Genomic DNA, 17732 nt, shown 5'->3' on the forward strand with positions numbered 1-17732 from the left:
TGCTGCTGCTGCTTCCACTTGCAAGGGTGGTGCTGACAGAGGGAGTGGAGTATTTACTCAGCAGAGAGTGTTGTGTTTAGTACTGGAAAGCTGTGGCAAACTTGCTGCGTAGCTTCTCTTTATAGAACTCCAATTTAGCCTCCTTTTCAGAAGACGAGAAAAATTTCCCCATTTTGGCTTGATACCGAGGGTCTAATAGTGTTGCTATCCAGTAGTCACTTCTTTCCCGTATGATCGCAATACGCCGCACCGCACACGCAAGAAAGCATGCAGCTGGCCACCCTCGCCAGCTTTTCTGAGGGCCAGGCTTGTTCTGCCACAATCTCATACTGCCAAGGTTGTCATGGTCCTCCTCATCATGAGTGTCGCCTTCCGAAGGTTCCAAAGGATGGCCGTAACACAACTCCTCGTGCAGAGGAAAACTTGTCCAGTTGCCCATAGCAACCAATCAGATCGCTGCTTTCATTTTTAACAGAGGGGCCTAACCAAACTACATAGGGGCTCCATATAGTTTGGGTAGACCCCTCTGTTAATAGTTGCCCCAATATAGTTGTGTAGGTCTGGGCCCCTCTCAGAGAGGCCTGCAACTATATGGAGGGAAACTATTAGCAAAGAGGGGCCTTGGTAGCCAGCCAGCAGGCACACACAGCAAAAGCAGGGCAACTCTCCTCGGTTCCGCCACAGCGCTGCTGTGTGTGAGGGGCAGGGCTGGCATGCTGTATCAATTTGCAGCGGGCGTGAGTAAGTAGTACCTCCCGCCGGCCACTGCAGATTAAAAAGAGGCTGCGGCCGCCGGCCCCGGAAGTTTGTGCGGCAGCGGCGCGCTGCTGCATTTTAACAGCGATCTGTGTGTGTGACTGATTGACTGACTCTACGTAGTCAGTCAATCAGTGAGTGTAGTGTACAATTGCAGGCCCCCAGGCTCCTTACTGTAGTACCCCCCTGACGGCGGCCCTGTATATTGTAATGCGGTTGTGTTGCAGGTGGCCATATACAGTAAGTACATGAAATGCTGCTATTAACCTTCGTTTTTTTAAATACTTTCCAGTTTTTGCTTTGTAGGAATAAAAGTTTAATTGCTAAAGCTGTAAACGATTAATTAAATGCAGGTTTATAGGAGCACGTCAGAAGTACTTACTGCATATGTCCAACCGTAATGCAACCTCAACGCAACCCAACCGCTTTGTGTGTTTTTATCCTTAGTGCAACAAGTGTAAGAGAGAAAAGGAAGCAAGATGAGGCTGGTGTGGGAAATCTGAGAATAAAGGTTCTTGTTAATAAAAATATTATTTATTTTGCAAGAAAATTTATTTATATAAATACATTTTCTTACAAAAAAAAACTAAAACATTCTTTGTCTTTGCCAAAACGTTTCCTGTCTTGGTTTCGCAGAGACTGTTGGCTTCTCTATCAGTTGCGTCATTCAGCTTGTCACTGCAAGTAAATGAAAGAAAGGAACGATTTCAGAAATATGCGCAACCACATTGTGTGTTTTTACCCATATGGAGGTTTAAAGGGGTTCTCCACCATAAGGTGATTTTAGTATGTACCTGGCAGACAGGTAATGGACATGCTTAGGAAGGATCTGCGCTTGTCTTGGAGCTAAATGGCTATGTTGTGAGATTACCATAACACTGTGGCTAGCTTTTTGTGAACTGGTATTTCCTGTTTGAGTTTTCTTCTTTGCCTACAAATCCCATAATTCCATTTTCCTCCCTCCCACACATCAGCCACCCCACCCATTGAAACATAAATTAGCTGCATCCATTCAAAAGACCTGTGGTTTTCAATCAGGGTGCCTACAGCTGTTGCATTAGTTGCAGATTGATCTCTCTCCCACCAAATGATCCCTCCACCCATTGAAGCCGACAGGCTCCCTGTCATCAGCTGATTAGTTATGTCAGGTCTTGGCCGCATTGCAAGCTGGGAAAAATCTGAGACAACAGTCATTTTGTATGCTGTTAAAAATAAATATGGAGTGAAAATCACATAAGAATTGTGAGAAAACCGTCACACACAGGTACAGACACTATATTATGAACTACACTAACTTTACAGCCCCTGTAGCATAGTCAAATAAAAAAAAAAATCCCGGAATAACCATTTAAGCATATCCCCCTACTCTACTGCATTGTTCAGGAGTCTCCAAAAATAGTTGAGATCTCCTGAACTTCTAGCAGATGGATACAAGCAGCTACCGCTATGGAGGACTTGCTGCATGTGTATATACAGTATATTGCCTCCATTGGCTTCACAGGTAGCTGTATACATACACTCCTTGACCAAAAAAAAAATGCACTCAGATAGAAATGTCAGATCACTGCAAAACTCTGCAACAGTCATTTCTCAGGCAGACGTGTAAATAATAACAGGTGGGGTCTGACATTGGGTCTTGCCACAAGAGGGTATAAAACTGTTTCCCCTGCTGTCCTATAAAAAAAGGCATTCAGAGGCTACTTTTAGGTAGTGTACCTCTTTGTGAGAGCTTGTTGACTGTAGACAGGCCTTTACGACGCACTCCAATACATTTTGCTTGGTTGACAAACTTTGATAGGTGGCGTATCTTTAGACCGAGGGTTTGTGTTTTTTGCATGACAAGTTGAATTTTTTTTAATGCACACAGTACTTTGCAATGACCCTGTGTGATATTTAGCAATAGTATCTTATCTTTTTTTCTGACCCATGGTCCATAGTGGTTTAAAAAGAAGAAGGGGATTTGATGCTTTGTACTATTTGAAATTTAAACTCCAATTTTGGACTCTTTTAGAGTAAATAAAACATTGTCAGTCCCATGCTGCAACAGTTTTACCATTATGTTGACCTGTGTTTGTTGGTGGATTTATTTAGAAAACTACATTTTTGGACGTCCCCATCTGAAGTGGCCAGGTATAGAATAGGGACTTGAGATCAGCTTTTAGCCAAACAATAGGGCCCAGATTTATCAATCTGGCTGAGAACTGTTGTGATATACACATAGAAACCAATCACAGCTCAGCTTTAATTTATCCAGAGTTTATTAATATATGAAAGCTGAGCTGTGATTGGTCGATGTAGGCAAATATTTACAGGTTTTGTCTCAGATAGTTTGATAAATCTGGACCTAAATGTCAAGATTTTACACCTATTATTATAGATCCTCACTTACCGAACTCATATTCAGCATAAAATCCATTATAACCAGTACTATTCCCACTGTGGAACTGGAGAAGCATCACATTCCCAGTAGACACCAGTGGGGGAGGTAGGTCGTCCAAAAATCCACAGTAAGTTCCCAAGATGGCGGAAGAGTTCGATGGTCCATCATTAACAATCAAATAGTCTATGGAACAGGTCGGTGAAGGTTTTGTCATAAAGAAATAGATGCTTAGGGACACCTGAAAGAGAAACATAGGTCTGGTGAGCTGGATTCGGAGAATTTTGGAAATGATGCCATAAATATTGGGCTTTATGCTGAAGATTGATATTGTGGGTTAGGTTCGGTATCATGTCATGGCAGGTTTCATCTCACATCTTACCTTTTTTCCTATGGGGGCTATGATACTATAGACAACATCCAAAAAACTGGGATAAAAACTGGAAAATCCTGGAGATGTCACCACTCCGGTATCCGTCACATAGGTTTCTCCGTATCTCACTAGGCGAAGAGAACTTGTTTAGACATTTGTGCTAGATTTATAATAAATATAAAAAGAAGTTTTTCGGTTTAGTAAACCAAGTTTTTGGGGGACTCAAGGGAGAGACAATCCCATTGGCTTGAATTAGCACTGAAATATAATGTCTTCATTCCCCTGGAGCAGAACTGCCGAGGAATGAAACACTTGTTGCAAAGCTATTCCACAGATTAAAGGGGTACTCCACTGCCCAAGCGTTCAGAACATTTTGTTCCCAACGCTGGGTGCGGGCGTCATGACGTCATGACCACGTCCCCTCATGATGTCACGCCACGCCCCCTCAATGCAAGTCTATAGGAGGGGGCGTGGCGCGCCACGCCCCCTCCCATAGACTTGCATTGAGGGAGCGTGGCGTGATGTCACAAGGAGCGTGGTCGTGATGTAACAACTCCCGCAGCTCCGCACCCAGCGTTCGGAACAAAATGTTTTGAACGCTAGGGCAGTGGAGTACCCCTTTAAGGATGAGGGACCAACAAAATGAGGGACAAAGCTGGATATTTTTGACTAGCAGTAGAATTACCTGTTTCATAGGAAGCTGTAAAGGTGCTTGGAGCCAATGATTGATTGTTCACAATCTCTATCAGCATGAAGCTTTCAGATGATACCAGCGGTGGGACTGATACATTTCCACATGTCTTGTCCAGCAGGACAGGTGAGGACTGACTGACTCCATCATAGACTTTAATGTAGGAATTACTACAGTTCGGAGATGACGGGATATTGAGGCCACTGATCTGCAGGAGAACCTGGGATGGAGGTAAAGAAATAGTTGGCATCTAGAGGATCAGTAACCCATATAGAGCAAGCACGAAAACATCACAGGGTGGTCTGTAGAGTCTAGAGAATCCTGGCTTGGCTTTAAATGTCTTTAAAGGGGTACTCCAGTGGAAAACTTTTTTTTTTTTTTTAATCAACTGGTGCCAGAAAGTTAACCCCTTAAGGACCAGGCCATTTTACACCTTAGGACCAGAGCGTTTTTTGAACATCTGACCACTGTCACTTTAAACATTAATAACTCTGGAATGCTTTTACTTATCATTCTGATTCCGAGAAAGTTTTATCGTGACATATTCTACTTTGACATGGTGGTAAATTTTTGTGGTAACTTGCATCCTTTCTTGGTGAAAAATCACAAAATTTGATGAAAAAATTTAAAATTTTGCATTTTTCTAACTTTGAAGCTCTCTGCTTGTAAGGAAAATGGATATTCCAAAAACAATTTTTTTTATTCACATTTCCAATATGTCTACTTTATATTTGCATCATAAAATTGACAAGATTTGAAGGATCTTCATATTAGAAATACCCCATAAATGACCCCATTATAAAAACTGCACCCCCCAAAGTATTCAAAATGACATTCAGTCAGCATTTTAACCCTTTAGGTGTTTCACAGGAATAGCAGCAAAGTGAAGGAGAAAATTCACAATCTTCATTTTTTACACTTGCATGTTCTTGTAGACCCAATTTTTGAATTTTTACAAGGGGTAAAAGGAGAAAATTTATACTTGTTTCTGTAGCCCAATTTCTCTCGAGTAAGCACATACCTCATATGTCTATTTAAAGTGTTCGGCGGGCGCAGTAGAGGGCTCAGAAGCGAATGAGCGACAAGGGGATTTTGGAGAGTACGTTTTTCTGAAATGGTTTTTGGGGGGCATGTTGCATTTAGGAAGCCCCTATGGTGCCAGAACAGAAGAAAAACACATGGCATACCATTTTGGAAACTAGATCCCTTGAGGAACGTAACAAGGAATAAAGTGAACCTTAATACCCCACAGGTGTTTCACGACTTTTGCATATATAAAAAAAAAAATTTTCACAAAAATGGGTGTTTCCCCCCAAATTTCACATTTTTGCAAGGGTTAATAGCAGAAAATACCTCCCAAAATTTGTAACCCCATCTCTTCTGAGTATGGAGGTACCCCATAAGTTGACCTGAAGTGCATTACGGGCGAACTACAATGCTCAGAAGAGAAGGAGTCATATTTGGCTTTTGCTCGGGGGGCATGTCGAATTTAGGAAGCTCCTATGGTGCCAGAACAGCAAAAAAAAAAAAACACATGGCATATCATTTTGGAAACTAGACCCCTTGAGGAACGTAACAAGGAATAAAGTGAGCCTTAATGCCCCACAGGGGTTTCACGACTTTTGCATATGTAAAAAAAAAATTTTTATTTCACTAAAATGTGTGTTTCCCCCCCAAATTTCACATTTTTGCAAGGGTTAATAGCAGAACATACCCCCCCCCCCAAAAAAAAAATTGTAACCCCATCTCTTCTGGAGGTATGGAGGTACCCCATAAGTTGACCTGAAGTGCACTACAGGCGCACTACAATGCTCAGAAGAGAAGGAGTCATATTTGGCTTTTTGAGAGCAAATTTTGCTCGGGGGGCATGTCGCATTTAGGAAGCCCCTATGGTGCCAGAACAGCAAAAAAAAAAAAAAACATTTTCACACCAGGTCTTGGAGTAGGAGGTCAGTCAGGGGCCTTGAGCTTATTATAGCAGCCAGGATGTGGGACCCCCCTCAAGGAGCGTTAATGGGGGGAGCACTGAGCCCTTAAATAGGGAAACACTGTGGGGGACAACGGGCCGTAACTGGGGTAGACAGGTGGGGTACAGAGGCCCGTAAAATGGGGTACAGCGGGCCAGAAAATTATAAATTATAATAAAAAAGGATATATTCCCAGAATGATGACCCAGAGCATAGCCAAAACTAAAAAAAATATGCCTGCCCCAAACCCTATGCTCTGAATCATCATTCTGGGAATGTGATGTGTGTGGCCGTCCCTAACCTGTCCTCAAATGTGCACCCGCTCAGGTGGAGAGAGAGCGCTGCGCATTTGAGGCAACATAAAAAATCCCCGATGATAGTGACTCAGTGACCTATGACCCATTTTTGAAAAAACACCCCCAGAGGTCTTATCAGTTTTTTTTTTTTTTTCTGTATTTTTTTGGGGCAATTTAGTGGTTTTAAGAGGTTAACAATTTGGAATGTACTCTGGACTTGGTACATTGGTCACATTATGGAAAATTAAACTGAAAAGGGAAAATTTAGGGCTCCATGGAAGTGTGATACTCCCTGAAGCAGCCTATGCAGAGGCCCGGATTATCTGTGCAAGTGTCGCATTGATATGTGGTGTCCTTGCGCATCCCCTTCCTGAAACACACTCTGCTTTTTTTCTGGGTTCGTCCCTTCTTTCCAGTGGGGGGAGGGGGGGGATCACACCTGGAAAGTGCTGGCCGGGGACGATCCTGCGCCTATAACTCCAGACCCTTGGGAAGTCCGGCCTGCTCTTTCCCAGTTGCCAAAGATCAGGAACCTTAGGACTTCTTCTTGGTACTGGAGGAATGTCCCTGTGTTGCCAGCGTACTGGGATAGTACAAAAGCGTTGTACATGACAACCTGTACCAAGTAGACTGCAACTTTTTTTTAGGGTGCGTTCCCACCTGGCGTATACACAGCGTATTTCACGCTGCGCAAAATTTACGGCAGCAGCGGGAAATACGCTGTGTATTCCATGCTCACTATACACACAGGGCATTCCGGCGGCAGCTCTATGTGTGCAGTGAGTTTTGGAGGCGGAGCCGCGTGTCACAGTCATGCCGGCACACGACCCCGCCTCTAAAACTCACTGCACACATAGGGCTGCTGCCGGAAAGCCCTGTGTGTATAGTGAGCAAGGAATACCCAGCGTATTTGCCGCTGCTGACGTAAATTTTGCGCAGCGTGAAATACGCTGCGTATACGCCAAGTGGGCACGCACCCTTACCATGGCGTTATATGGCTTAAGGACTTGATCTGAGAGATCAACTCCCCCCATATACCGATTGTAGTGCAGAATACAATCGGGCTTGAGGACCGGTCCCACGGTACCTCGCACAGGGACAGGGGTGCTGCCGTTCCCATGAATAGTGGTCAGCATAAGGACATCCCTTTTATCCTTATACTTCACCAACAACAGGTTATCATGGGTCATGGCACGGGACTCACCCTTGGGGATAGGCGTCTGGACCAAATTTAGAGGGAGGCCTCTCTGGTTCTTCTGCATGGTCCCACAAGCGGACGTGGATCTGGCGGAAAGGGATGTGAACAGAGGGATGCTGGTACAAGTTATCCACGTATACGTGGAAACCCTTATCCAGCAATGGGTACATAAGGTCCCAAACGAGTTTCCCGCTAACACCCAGAGTGGGGGGACATTCTGGGGGTTCAATACGGGAATCTTGTCCTTCATATACTCTAAACCTGCAAGTGTACCCGGAGGTACTCTCGCAGAGTTTATAGAGCTTCACGCCATACTGCGCCCGCTTCGAGGTAATATACTGGCGGAAGATGAGTCTCCCCTTAAAACTGATGAGAGACTCATCTACCGAGAGGTCCCTGAGGGGTACGTAGGCCTCCAAAAATTTGGCCCCAAAGTGATCGATGACCGGCCTCACTTTGTAATGCCGGTCTTGGGCGGGATCACCTCGGGGCGGACATGCCGCATTATCTGCATAATGCAGGCATTTCCGAATGGCCTCGAACTGCCTCCGTGTCATCGCCATACTGTAAAGCGGGGTCAGATAGAGGATGTCCCCGCTCCAGTAATGAGAAGCACTTGTTTTTTTTGTCCAGGCCCATATGCAGCGTGAGGCCCCAAAATGTCCTCATTTCCGCTGCATCAATGGCATACCATTCATTGGGCCTGGCCAAAAGCGAATCGGGGTGGTGGGCAATGAACTGCTGGGCATATAAGTTCGTTTGCTCAACCATGTGATTGACCAGGCTGTCACTGAAAAAAAAACTTTAAAAAGTCCAGATCAGTGAATCCAGCCGTGTCAATCCGGATTCCTGAGTCGCCAACAAACTCAGGAATCCGTGACTGAAAACCCTCTGGGGGGCTCCAGACAGGGTCATCGGAAGGGGGCTCCGGTGCACTTGCCTGGGGGGCCGGACTCCTATTACGAGCGGCATTGCCACTCGTACTAGTGTCTGCCACTGGGTCACTCTCATGGGGGGTGCGTGGCCTCGCCTGGCGGCGTCTCCGCCGCCGTACAGGGGACTTATTATCACTACTAGATGATGAGGAGGGCGAGGAAGAAGACAAAAATGTAGGATCTTCCTCGTCCTCATTGGCAGATTCGGAGTCGGAGGCTAAAAAAGCGCAAGCCTCCGCTGCCGAAAATGCCCGGCAGGCCATCGCCTTTTTTCTACGGTGGCGGGGGGGAGGGCAGTGGAGGGGGTGTTTGTGGGGGGGGGGGGGGGGGGAAGTATGTAGTGTGTGGTGCTTGGTGCTTTTAAAATGTGTACTTCAGTAATAGAAAAAGCTGCGGCCCCCCCAAAAAAGGGGTGGCACACGCAGCTCCCTGGACCCCTAATAGGACCCGGGGTCAGGGATCAGACCCTAATAGGACCCTTGGGGACCTATTAGGGGGTCGGGGGGGGACTTTTTTTTAAACTTTTTTTTAAACTTTTTAACTTTATTAACTCCTACCTGTCCCTGCAATCCGCTCTCTCTATTCTAAAGCTGGTGAGGGGGCTCCGGAGCTCCGAGGGGCGATCGACGGTCTTCTCCTCACTGCTGTACCTGCTGACTGAACACAGAGAGCGGGTGCAGCAGCGGGAAGGGACCGTTAACCCCTCCTCTGCTGCGCTACTATTGGCCAGATGATCGACAGCCAATAGTAGCGTTGCTGGGGAGGTGACAGTATTGTCACCTCTCCCAGGCAACGGCAGGCGATTGGCGGTGTACCGTACACCGCCGATCACCATCTAGTTCCGGGTCATCGGGTCACCACTGACCCGAATGACCAGAATCACCGTAGATCGCCCTCACGATCGCCGACATGTGGGGGTCCCGGGACCCCCCTCGGCGTTTGCCTCGGACGCCTTCTGAACGATTTCAGCAGGCGTCCGGTTTGGCAACCCACCCGGCCCTCAGCGGGATGCGAAATTCCCATGGACGTATGAGTACGTGCCTGGTCCTTAAGACCCAGGGCACAGGGACGTACTCATGCGTGCCTGGTCCTTAAGAGGTTAAACAGATTTGTAAATTAGTTCTATAAAAAAATCTTAATCCTTCTAGTACTTATTAGCTGCTGAATACTACATAGGAAATTATTTTCTTTTTTGGAACACAGAGCTCTCTGCTGACATCATGACCACAGTGCTCTCTGCTGACAGCTCTGTCCATTTTAGGGACTGTCCAGAGCAGCATATGTTTGCTATAGGGATTTTCTCCTACTCTGGACAGTTCTTAAAATGGACAGAGGTGTCAGCAGAGAGCACTGTGGTCATGATGTCAGCAGAGAGCTCTGTGTTCCAAAAAGAAAATAATCTGCTCTGTAGTATTCAGCAGCTAATAAGTACTAGAATGATTAAGATTTTTTAATAGAAGTAATTTATAAATCTATATGAAAAGAGGTGGGTGGGCACTGCTAGACAACCACTATGCAGACATCTTAATCAAGCTCACGGGTGTATGGCTGGATATGGTGCTGGACATAAACAGGTAGCAGTCCTGAATATACAAAACGAAGAGAAGGAAAATATGTCCGCACTCACCATGCCATGAACAACGAATATGCTTTATTGAAGTCTTCAGAATTCCATATATAAGCAGTATCAAAAACACCCGGGGGCAGGGAGGGGGAGCTGCTCCAGGCAAGGAGACTAGGAGCCGCTGTCAGGAACAAAACAGCCGCTCCTAGTCTCCTTGCCTGGAGCAGCTCCCCCTCCCTGCCCCCGGGTGTTTTTGATACTGCTTTTATATGGAATTCTGAAGACTTCAATAAAGCATATTCGTTGTTCATGGCATGGTGAGTGCGGACATATTTTCCTTCTCTTTGTTTTGTAATTTACAAATCTGTTTAACTTTCTGGCACCAGTTGATTTAAAAAAAAAAAAGTTTTCCACCGGAGGAGTACCCCTTTAAATTGTTCCATCTGTGTCAGGTGACTGTTGGGTATAGTTTCAGTCAATTTCAATTGTCTCCAATAAAGATGAATGAGTTTACTAGGTATGATTTGAATTCTGGGCGAAGTGTACAACATTTATTTTAGGACTTTTTGTGATTTGTTTCAGGTTTGTTTCCTTCCTACCCCTGTACCCTGAGCAGCCCAGAGGTAAGCAGCGCTGCTATATGCATCATGGCTTCTACTCCCTTACATTCAGGCCCAGCGCTGTGTGTACTGTACAGTAAGTATTTCTGCCTTTGGCAGGATTCCCTGCTCCTGTACATACGCTGCATAGGAATTACACAGGGCTATCAGGGCACTTCTGAACCCATATTAGGATACCAATCTGCCAGATTTGCCAAACTGGCCTGTCCATGTTTTATATAAATGACCATAATACTATACTGTCACTAATGTGTTTCCTATAGAGGTAACAGCTGAAGGGTGGGGTTTTTAGAGCTTCACCCTGCACTGATCACCAGCTGGTGTCAATATAGAAATGGTATGTTTTATTAAAGGGGAACTCCAGTGGAATTTTTTTTTCAAATCAACTGGTGCAAGAAAGTTAAACAGATTTGTAAATCACTTCTATTTAAATTTTTTAACCCTTACCATACTTATCAGCTGCTGCACACTACAGATATACTGCAGAAAAATTAGCGAAGTTCTTTCCAGTCTGACCACAGTGCTCTCTGCTGGCACCTCTGTCCGTGTCAGGAGCTGTCCAGAACAGGAGAGGTTTGCTATGGGGATATTATTCTAATTTGGACAGTTCCTGACACGGACAGAGGTGTCAGCAGAGAGCACTGTTGTCAGACAGAAAAGAAATTCACAAATTTCTCTGTTTTATACAGCAGCTGATAAGTACTGGAAGGATCAAGATTTTTTAACAGACGTAACTTCCAAATCTGTTAAACTTTCAGGCACCAGTTGTTTGTGCTGTTTTCTACTTGTTTCCACTGGAGTTCCCCTTTAATCCCTTACGGACCCAGGGCATATGGGTACGCCCTGGCTCCTTGGTACTTAAGGACCCAGGGCGTACCTGTACGCCCAAGGGAATTCTGGTCCCTGCCGCGCACTGGGTACCAGGTGGGGACCGGACCGGGATGCCTGCTGAAAACATTCAACAATTCAGACCTGCGATCTGCAGCGATTCCGGGTCTCTGGTGACCCGGTGACCTGGAAAATAAGGGGGGGTGGGGGTGCCCAAGACACCCCGATCCCCCTGAAGGGATAGGATTGAGGTGGCAGGGGTGCCACCCCTCCTATGCATGCTATTGGTTGGTCAGAAGCGACAGACCGATAGCAGATCGGGTGGCGGTGAGATGCAGCTTCCTGGTGCTGCAATCCCCCGGAGCACACAGTTTTCTGTCTGGGAATGCTGGGATTTGTAGTTTTGCAACATCTGGAGGGCCACAGTTTGGAGATCACTGTGCACTGGTCTCTAAATTGTGGCCTTCTAAATCTTGCAAAACTACAACTCCCAGCATGCACGAACAGCAAACAGCTGTCTTGCCATGCTGGGAGTTGTAGTTGTGTACCTCCAGCTATTGCATAACTACATCTCCCAGCATGCCTTTCGGCGATCAATACTTGCTGGGAGTTGTAGTTTTGCAACAGCTGGAGGCACACTGGTTAGAAAATACTGAGTTAGGTAACAGAATCTAACTGAAGGGTTTCCAACCAGTGTGCCTCCAGCTGTTGCAAAATTACAACTCCCAGCATGCACAGTGCATGTGCAGCTGGAGGTTTCCACTGAGTTTCCTGCTTCAATTTGAGCTGAGGCAAATTTTCCGCCACAGCGCAAACTCCTAGCGGGAAACTCACCATAAACCCGCTCGTGTGAATGTACCCTAAAAACACTACACTACACTAACACAAAATAAAGGTTAAAACATTACATATACACCCCCTTACACTTCCCTCCCCAATAAAAACGAAAAACTTATCGTACAGCAGTGTTTACAAAACGGAGCCTCCAGCTGTTGCAAAACAACAACTCCCAGCATTTACGGACAGCCACTGACTGTCCAGGCATGCTGGGAGTTTAGCAACAGCTGGAGGAACCCTGTTTGGGAATCACTGGCGTAGATTAACCCTATGTCCACTCCTCTGCATTCCCTAATTTAGTCCTCCAATGTGCATGGCGCTCTCTCACTTCGGAGCCCTATCGTATTTCAAGGAAACAGTTTAGGGACACATAGGGGGTATTTCCATATTCGGGAGCAATTGCATTACAAATTTTGGGGGCTTTTTCTCCTTTTACCCCTTATGAAAAGGAAATGTTGGGGTCTACAACATTCTGTTAGTGTAAAAAAAAAAAAAATTACACTAACATGCTGGTGTTGCCCCATACTTTTCATTTTCCAAACAGGTAAAAGGAAAAAAGGACCCTCAAAATTTGTAACGCAATTTCTCCTGAGTACAGAAATACCCCATATGTGGGCGTAAAATGCTCTACGGGCGCACAACAAGGCTCACAAGTTAGAGTGCACTATGTATATTTGAGGCCTAAATTGGTGTTTTGCACAGGGGTGGCTGATTTTACAACGGTTCTGACATAAACGCAAAAAAATAAATACCCATGTGTGACCCCCATATTGGAAACTACACCCCTCACGGAACGTAACAAGGGGTATAGTGAGCTTTAACACCCCACAGGTGTTTGACGAATATTCGTTAAAGTTGGATGGGAAAATGAAAAATAATTTTTTTTTAAACTAAAATGCTGAAGTTACCCTAGATTTTTCATTTTCACAAAGGAAAATAGGAAAAAAGCCCCCCAAAATTTGTAACCCCATTTCTTCTGAGTAAGAACATACCCCATATGTGGATGTAAAGTGCTCTGCGGGCGAACTACAATGCTCAGAAGAGAAGGAGCGCCATTGGGCTTTTGGAGAGAAAATTTGTCTGGAATTGAAGGCCACATGTGTTTACAAAGCCCCCACGGTGCCAGAACAATGCACCCCCCCCCCACATGTGACCCCATTTTGGAAACTACACCCCTCATGTAATGTAATAAGGGGTACAGTGAGCATTTACGCACCACAGGTGTCTGAAAGTTTTTTTGAACAGTGGTCTGTGAAATTGAAAAATGTAATTTTTCATTTGCACAGCCTACTGTTCCAAAGATCTGTCAAACACCAGTGGGGTGTAAATGCTCACTGCACCCTTTATTAAATTCTGTGAGGGGTGTAGTTTCCAAAATGGGGTCACACATGGGGGGGGGGGGGTAGGCGTCCACTGTTCTGGCACCACGGGGGGCTTTGGAATGGCCCCTGGCTTTCATTCCAAACAAATTCTCTCTCCAAAAGCTCAATGGCGCTCCTTTTCTCCTGAGCATTGTAGTGCACCAGCAGAGCACTTGACATTCCACACACGGGGTATTTACATACTCAGAAGAAATGGGGTTACAAATTTTGGGGGGTATTTTCCCCTATTAACCTTTGTAAAAATGTAAAATTTGGGGAAAAATCTACATTTTTGTGAAAAAAACTTTTTTTTCATTACACATCTGACTTTAACGAAAAGTCGTCAAACACCTGTGGGGTGTTAAGGCTTATTGTACCCCTTGTAATGTTCCTTGAGGGGTGTATTTTCCAAAATAGTATGCCATGTGTTTTTTTATTACGCTGTTATGGCATCATAGGGGCTTCTTAAATGTGACATGCCCCCCAAAAACCATTTCAGCAAAATTCTCATTTCAAAAGCCAAATGTGACTCTACTGAGCATTGTAGTGCACCAGCAGAGCATTTGACGTCCACATATGGGGTTATTTGCATACTAAGAAGAAATGGGGTTACAAATTTTGGGGGGCTTTTTCTCCTATTACCTCTTGTAAAAATCGTAAATTTGGGGGGGAAAAATTATTTTAGTGAGAATTTTTTTTTTTACATATCTTATTTTACCGAATAGTCATCAAACACCTGTGGGGTGTTAAGGCTCACTGAACCCTTTGTTGCATGCCATGAGGGGTGTAGTTTCCAAAATATTATGCAATGTGGGCGCTTTTTTTGCTATTGGCACCATAGGGGCTTCCTTAATGTGACATGCCCCCCAAAAACCATTTCAGCAAAATTCACTCTCCAAAATCCCATTGTCGCTCCTTCCCTTCTTAGCCCTCTACTGTGCCCGCACATATGAGGTATTTCTTTACTCGAGAGAAATTGGGTAACAAATTTTGCTGGCCTATTCTCCTTTTACCCCTTGTAAAAATTCAAAAACTGGGTCTATAAGAAAATGTGAGTGTAAAAAATGAAGATTTTGAATTTTCTCCTTCACTTTGCTGCTATTCCTGTGAAACACCTAAAGGGTTAACACACTTTCTGAATGCCATTTTGAATACTTTGAGGGGTACAGTTTTTACAATGGGGTCATTTTTGGGGTATTTCTAATAAGAAGGCCCCTCAAATCCACTTCAAAACAGAACTGGTCCCTGAAAAATTCTGATTTTGAAAATTTTGTGAAAAATTTGAAAATTGCTGCTGAACTTTGAAGCCCTCTGATGTCTTCCAAAAGTAAAAACATGTCAACTTTAAGATGCCAACATAAAGTAGACATATTGTATATGTGAATCAATATATCATTTATTTGATATGTCTATTTTCCTTACAAGCAGAGAGCTTCAAAGTTAGAAAAATTAGAAATTTTCAAATTTTTCATGAAAGTTTGGAATTTTTCACCAAGAAATGATACAAGAATCTACAAAAATTTACCACTAATATAAAGTAGAATATGTCACGAAAAAACGTTCTTGGAATCAAATTAATAAGTAAAAGCATCCCAGAGTTATTAATGCTTAAAATTACAGTGGTAAGATATGCAAAAAATGCTCGGGTCCTTAAAGGAGAACTCCAGAACATAAAAATTCTCCCCCATACTGCCGGCAGTAAAAAAATAAAGATGTACATACCTTCCTCCGCTTCCTCGGGGCCTCCGGTAACCGGCTCCGGTCTCCGCCGTGATCCACTTCCTGGTTGCCAGTGGTCGGATGAGTCATACTGCGATGAGTCACCGGCCGCAGTGAAGTCCCGACTCGGCCGGCGATAGGCTGAGCTGCAGTGTGACGTTTTCAGCCCCGGCCGCAGGTGCCGGTGTAGTGAAGAATTTTGTGTCCTGAAGCGTTTTCACACTGCCGCTCAGCCTATCGCCGGCCGAGTCTGACTTCGCTGCGGCCGGTGATTGGCTGAGCGCAGTATGACTCATCCGACCACCGGCAACTAGGAAGTGGATCGCGGCGGAGACCGGAGCCGGTTACCGGAGGCCCCGGGGGAGCGGAGGAAGGTATGTACATCTTTCTTTTTTTTTACTGCCGGCAGTATGGGCCACAATTTTTATATTCCGGAGCTCTCCTTTAAGGTTAAAATGGGCTGGATCCTTAAGGGGTTAAGACAACATCTTTAATGATCATTAAGGAAATTTATTAAAACTTACCTTAAGGGTGGATTGGATGAGATAGAGGCAATATGCTCCTCCCTGTCCTGATGAGGTGGAGTTATATGTGGAAGATCCTGGTGTAATAAGCTTCTGTCTACACAGACCTGAAATGAATAAGTCATATATGTCATATAAAATGAAATGGTACAATAAATACAATTAAAGAGAATCTGTCTGCTGTATATGATGCTTAGAGCATCAGACATGTGCATATAGCTTATGGGGAGATAAATATATAAAACCTGTTTGCTAAATTATAAAATTATGCTTTTCTGATATGCTCAAGAAGAGTTGTAGAGGCCATACTGAGTTGTAGCATGCAAGCCTCCTCCCTCCTCCACCCTTCCCTGCTCTGCATGAATAATATACATGGCTCAATGCTAAAAGCCAAGCAGGGAGGGGTAGGGGAGGAAAGAGGCTTGCATGCAAGAAATTAGTAAAAACTATCTCTCTTTTCCACAAAAAAAGTAATCCGATTGCAAGTGCACCAATTTTAAAGGGCCTAGGACCTTTAATAGCTTATGGAATAGCTCATTACTCATTCAGTTCAGAAGCCCCAAAGAGAATGAATGAAGCACTGGCCATGCATGGGTGCCGCATCTCCTTTAATTCATGGGACAATTGTCCTCCAATCTTGGGATTGGTGGGGTCAAGGTGCAACCTGTTTTATTTTGTTGGCAAACACTCACTGCAATTGTATATTTTGTTAATCCTCATCACATCCAGATTATCCAGTCCTATCGCCTGTCCCATAGTGACGTTGGGGTCAGGTATTGCGACCATGGATGGTTGGCCAGATACACTGCTGAAAGCGTACCTAAAGGGGAAATAAGATATTAGTGATAAGAAAGTTTCTGACAAATGAAAAAGAAAGAAAAATACTAAGAAGAAAAGACTATTGACACTTTACACCTTCACTAGGAAAAGGGGAATTGTAAATATTGCATTTTTCTTGTGCATATATACAGAAGGATAAAGGAGAGATAGGACGAACATGTCGAGAGAGTTTTAGAAAATCTGAGCAATAGAGGTTTGCAATGGGGATTTGCTCCTGCTTTGGACAGTCCCTGAAAAAGACAGAGGTGGCAGCAAAGAGCCCTGTGGTCTTCCTCTGGAGCATACAGCAGCTGATAAGTACTGGAAGGGTTAAGACTTTTGTATAGAAGTAATTTAAAAAATGGTTAAGTAAATAAATTAGCTCTGGAAAATGGTGAAAAAACAAAACAAAAAAGAAAACATTCACGTATTAAAGACCCCAGTGTGTAGACCACGGGACTTGGAGGGGATTTAATAGTTGAATAATTTTAGATTATTTTTTTTTAAATTTTTGGGGCCTAGTTTAATTTCCTTAATTCTTGAGCAAACCCCCTTATGGCCTTGGTCAAGAATAAATGTTATTAAATGGTACCTGTCAATAGTAATAAAAATAAATATGTTATAGATTTGCCTATTTGAATAACTTTTATAATATACTTCTTAATAAAACATTTTAACTTTATGTGTTAAATTAGCCCCTAATAGTTAGTAGTGTTGAGCGGCATAGGCCATATTCAAATTTGCGATATTTCGTGAATATATGGATGAATATTTGTCATATATTCGCTAAATTCGCATATTCGTAATATTTGCGTTTTATTTTCGCATATATGAAAATTTGCATATTCTAAAATTTGCATATGCAAA

At 44.1% G+C, this 17732-nt stretch overlaps 1 protein-coding gene across 2 annotated transcripts in view; it reads right to left on the bottom strand.

Annotated features, from left to right (window-relative positions):
• Nucleotides 1–1276: 1276 nt before the first annotated feature.
• LOC130361182 (embryonic protein UVS.2-like) overlaps nt 1277–17732 on the bottom strand; it is a 78680-nt gene continuing 62224 nt past the window's right edge. For both annotated transcript variants that reach the window (XM_056563852.1, XM_056563851.1), the window contains 6 exons: nt 16739–16866; nt 16047–16153; nt 4192–4417; nt 3516–3634; nt 3146–3374; nt 1277–1434 (listed from right to left, as the gene is read on the bottom strand). In XM_056563852.1, coding sequence (XP_056419827.1) covers nt 1424–1434; nt 3146–3374; nt 3516–3634; nt 4192–4417; nt 16047–16153; nt 16739–16866 — 820 coding nt within the window. In that variant the 3' untranslated portion in view covers nt 1277–1423. The remainder of the gene's footprint in view (nt 1435–3145; nt 3375–3515; nt 3635–4191; nt 4418–16046; nt 16154–16738; nt 16867–17732) is intronic.

The sequence above is a fragment of the Hyla sarda genome, chromosome 3 (assembly GCF_029499605.1).
Source record: "Hyla sarda isolate aHylSar1 chromosome 3, aHylSar1.hap1, whole genome shotgun sequence".
NCBI classification, from domain to species: domain Eukaryota; kingdom Metazoa; phylum Chordata; class Amphibia; order Anura; family Hylidae; genus Hyla; species Hyla sarda.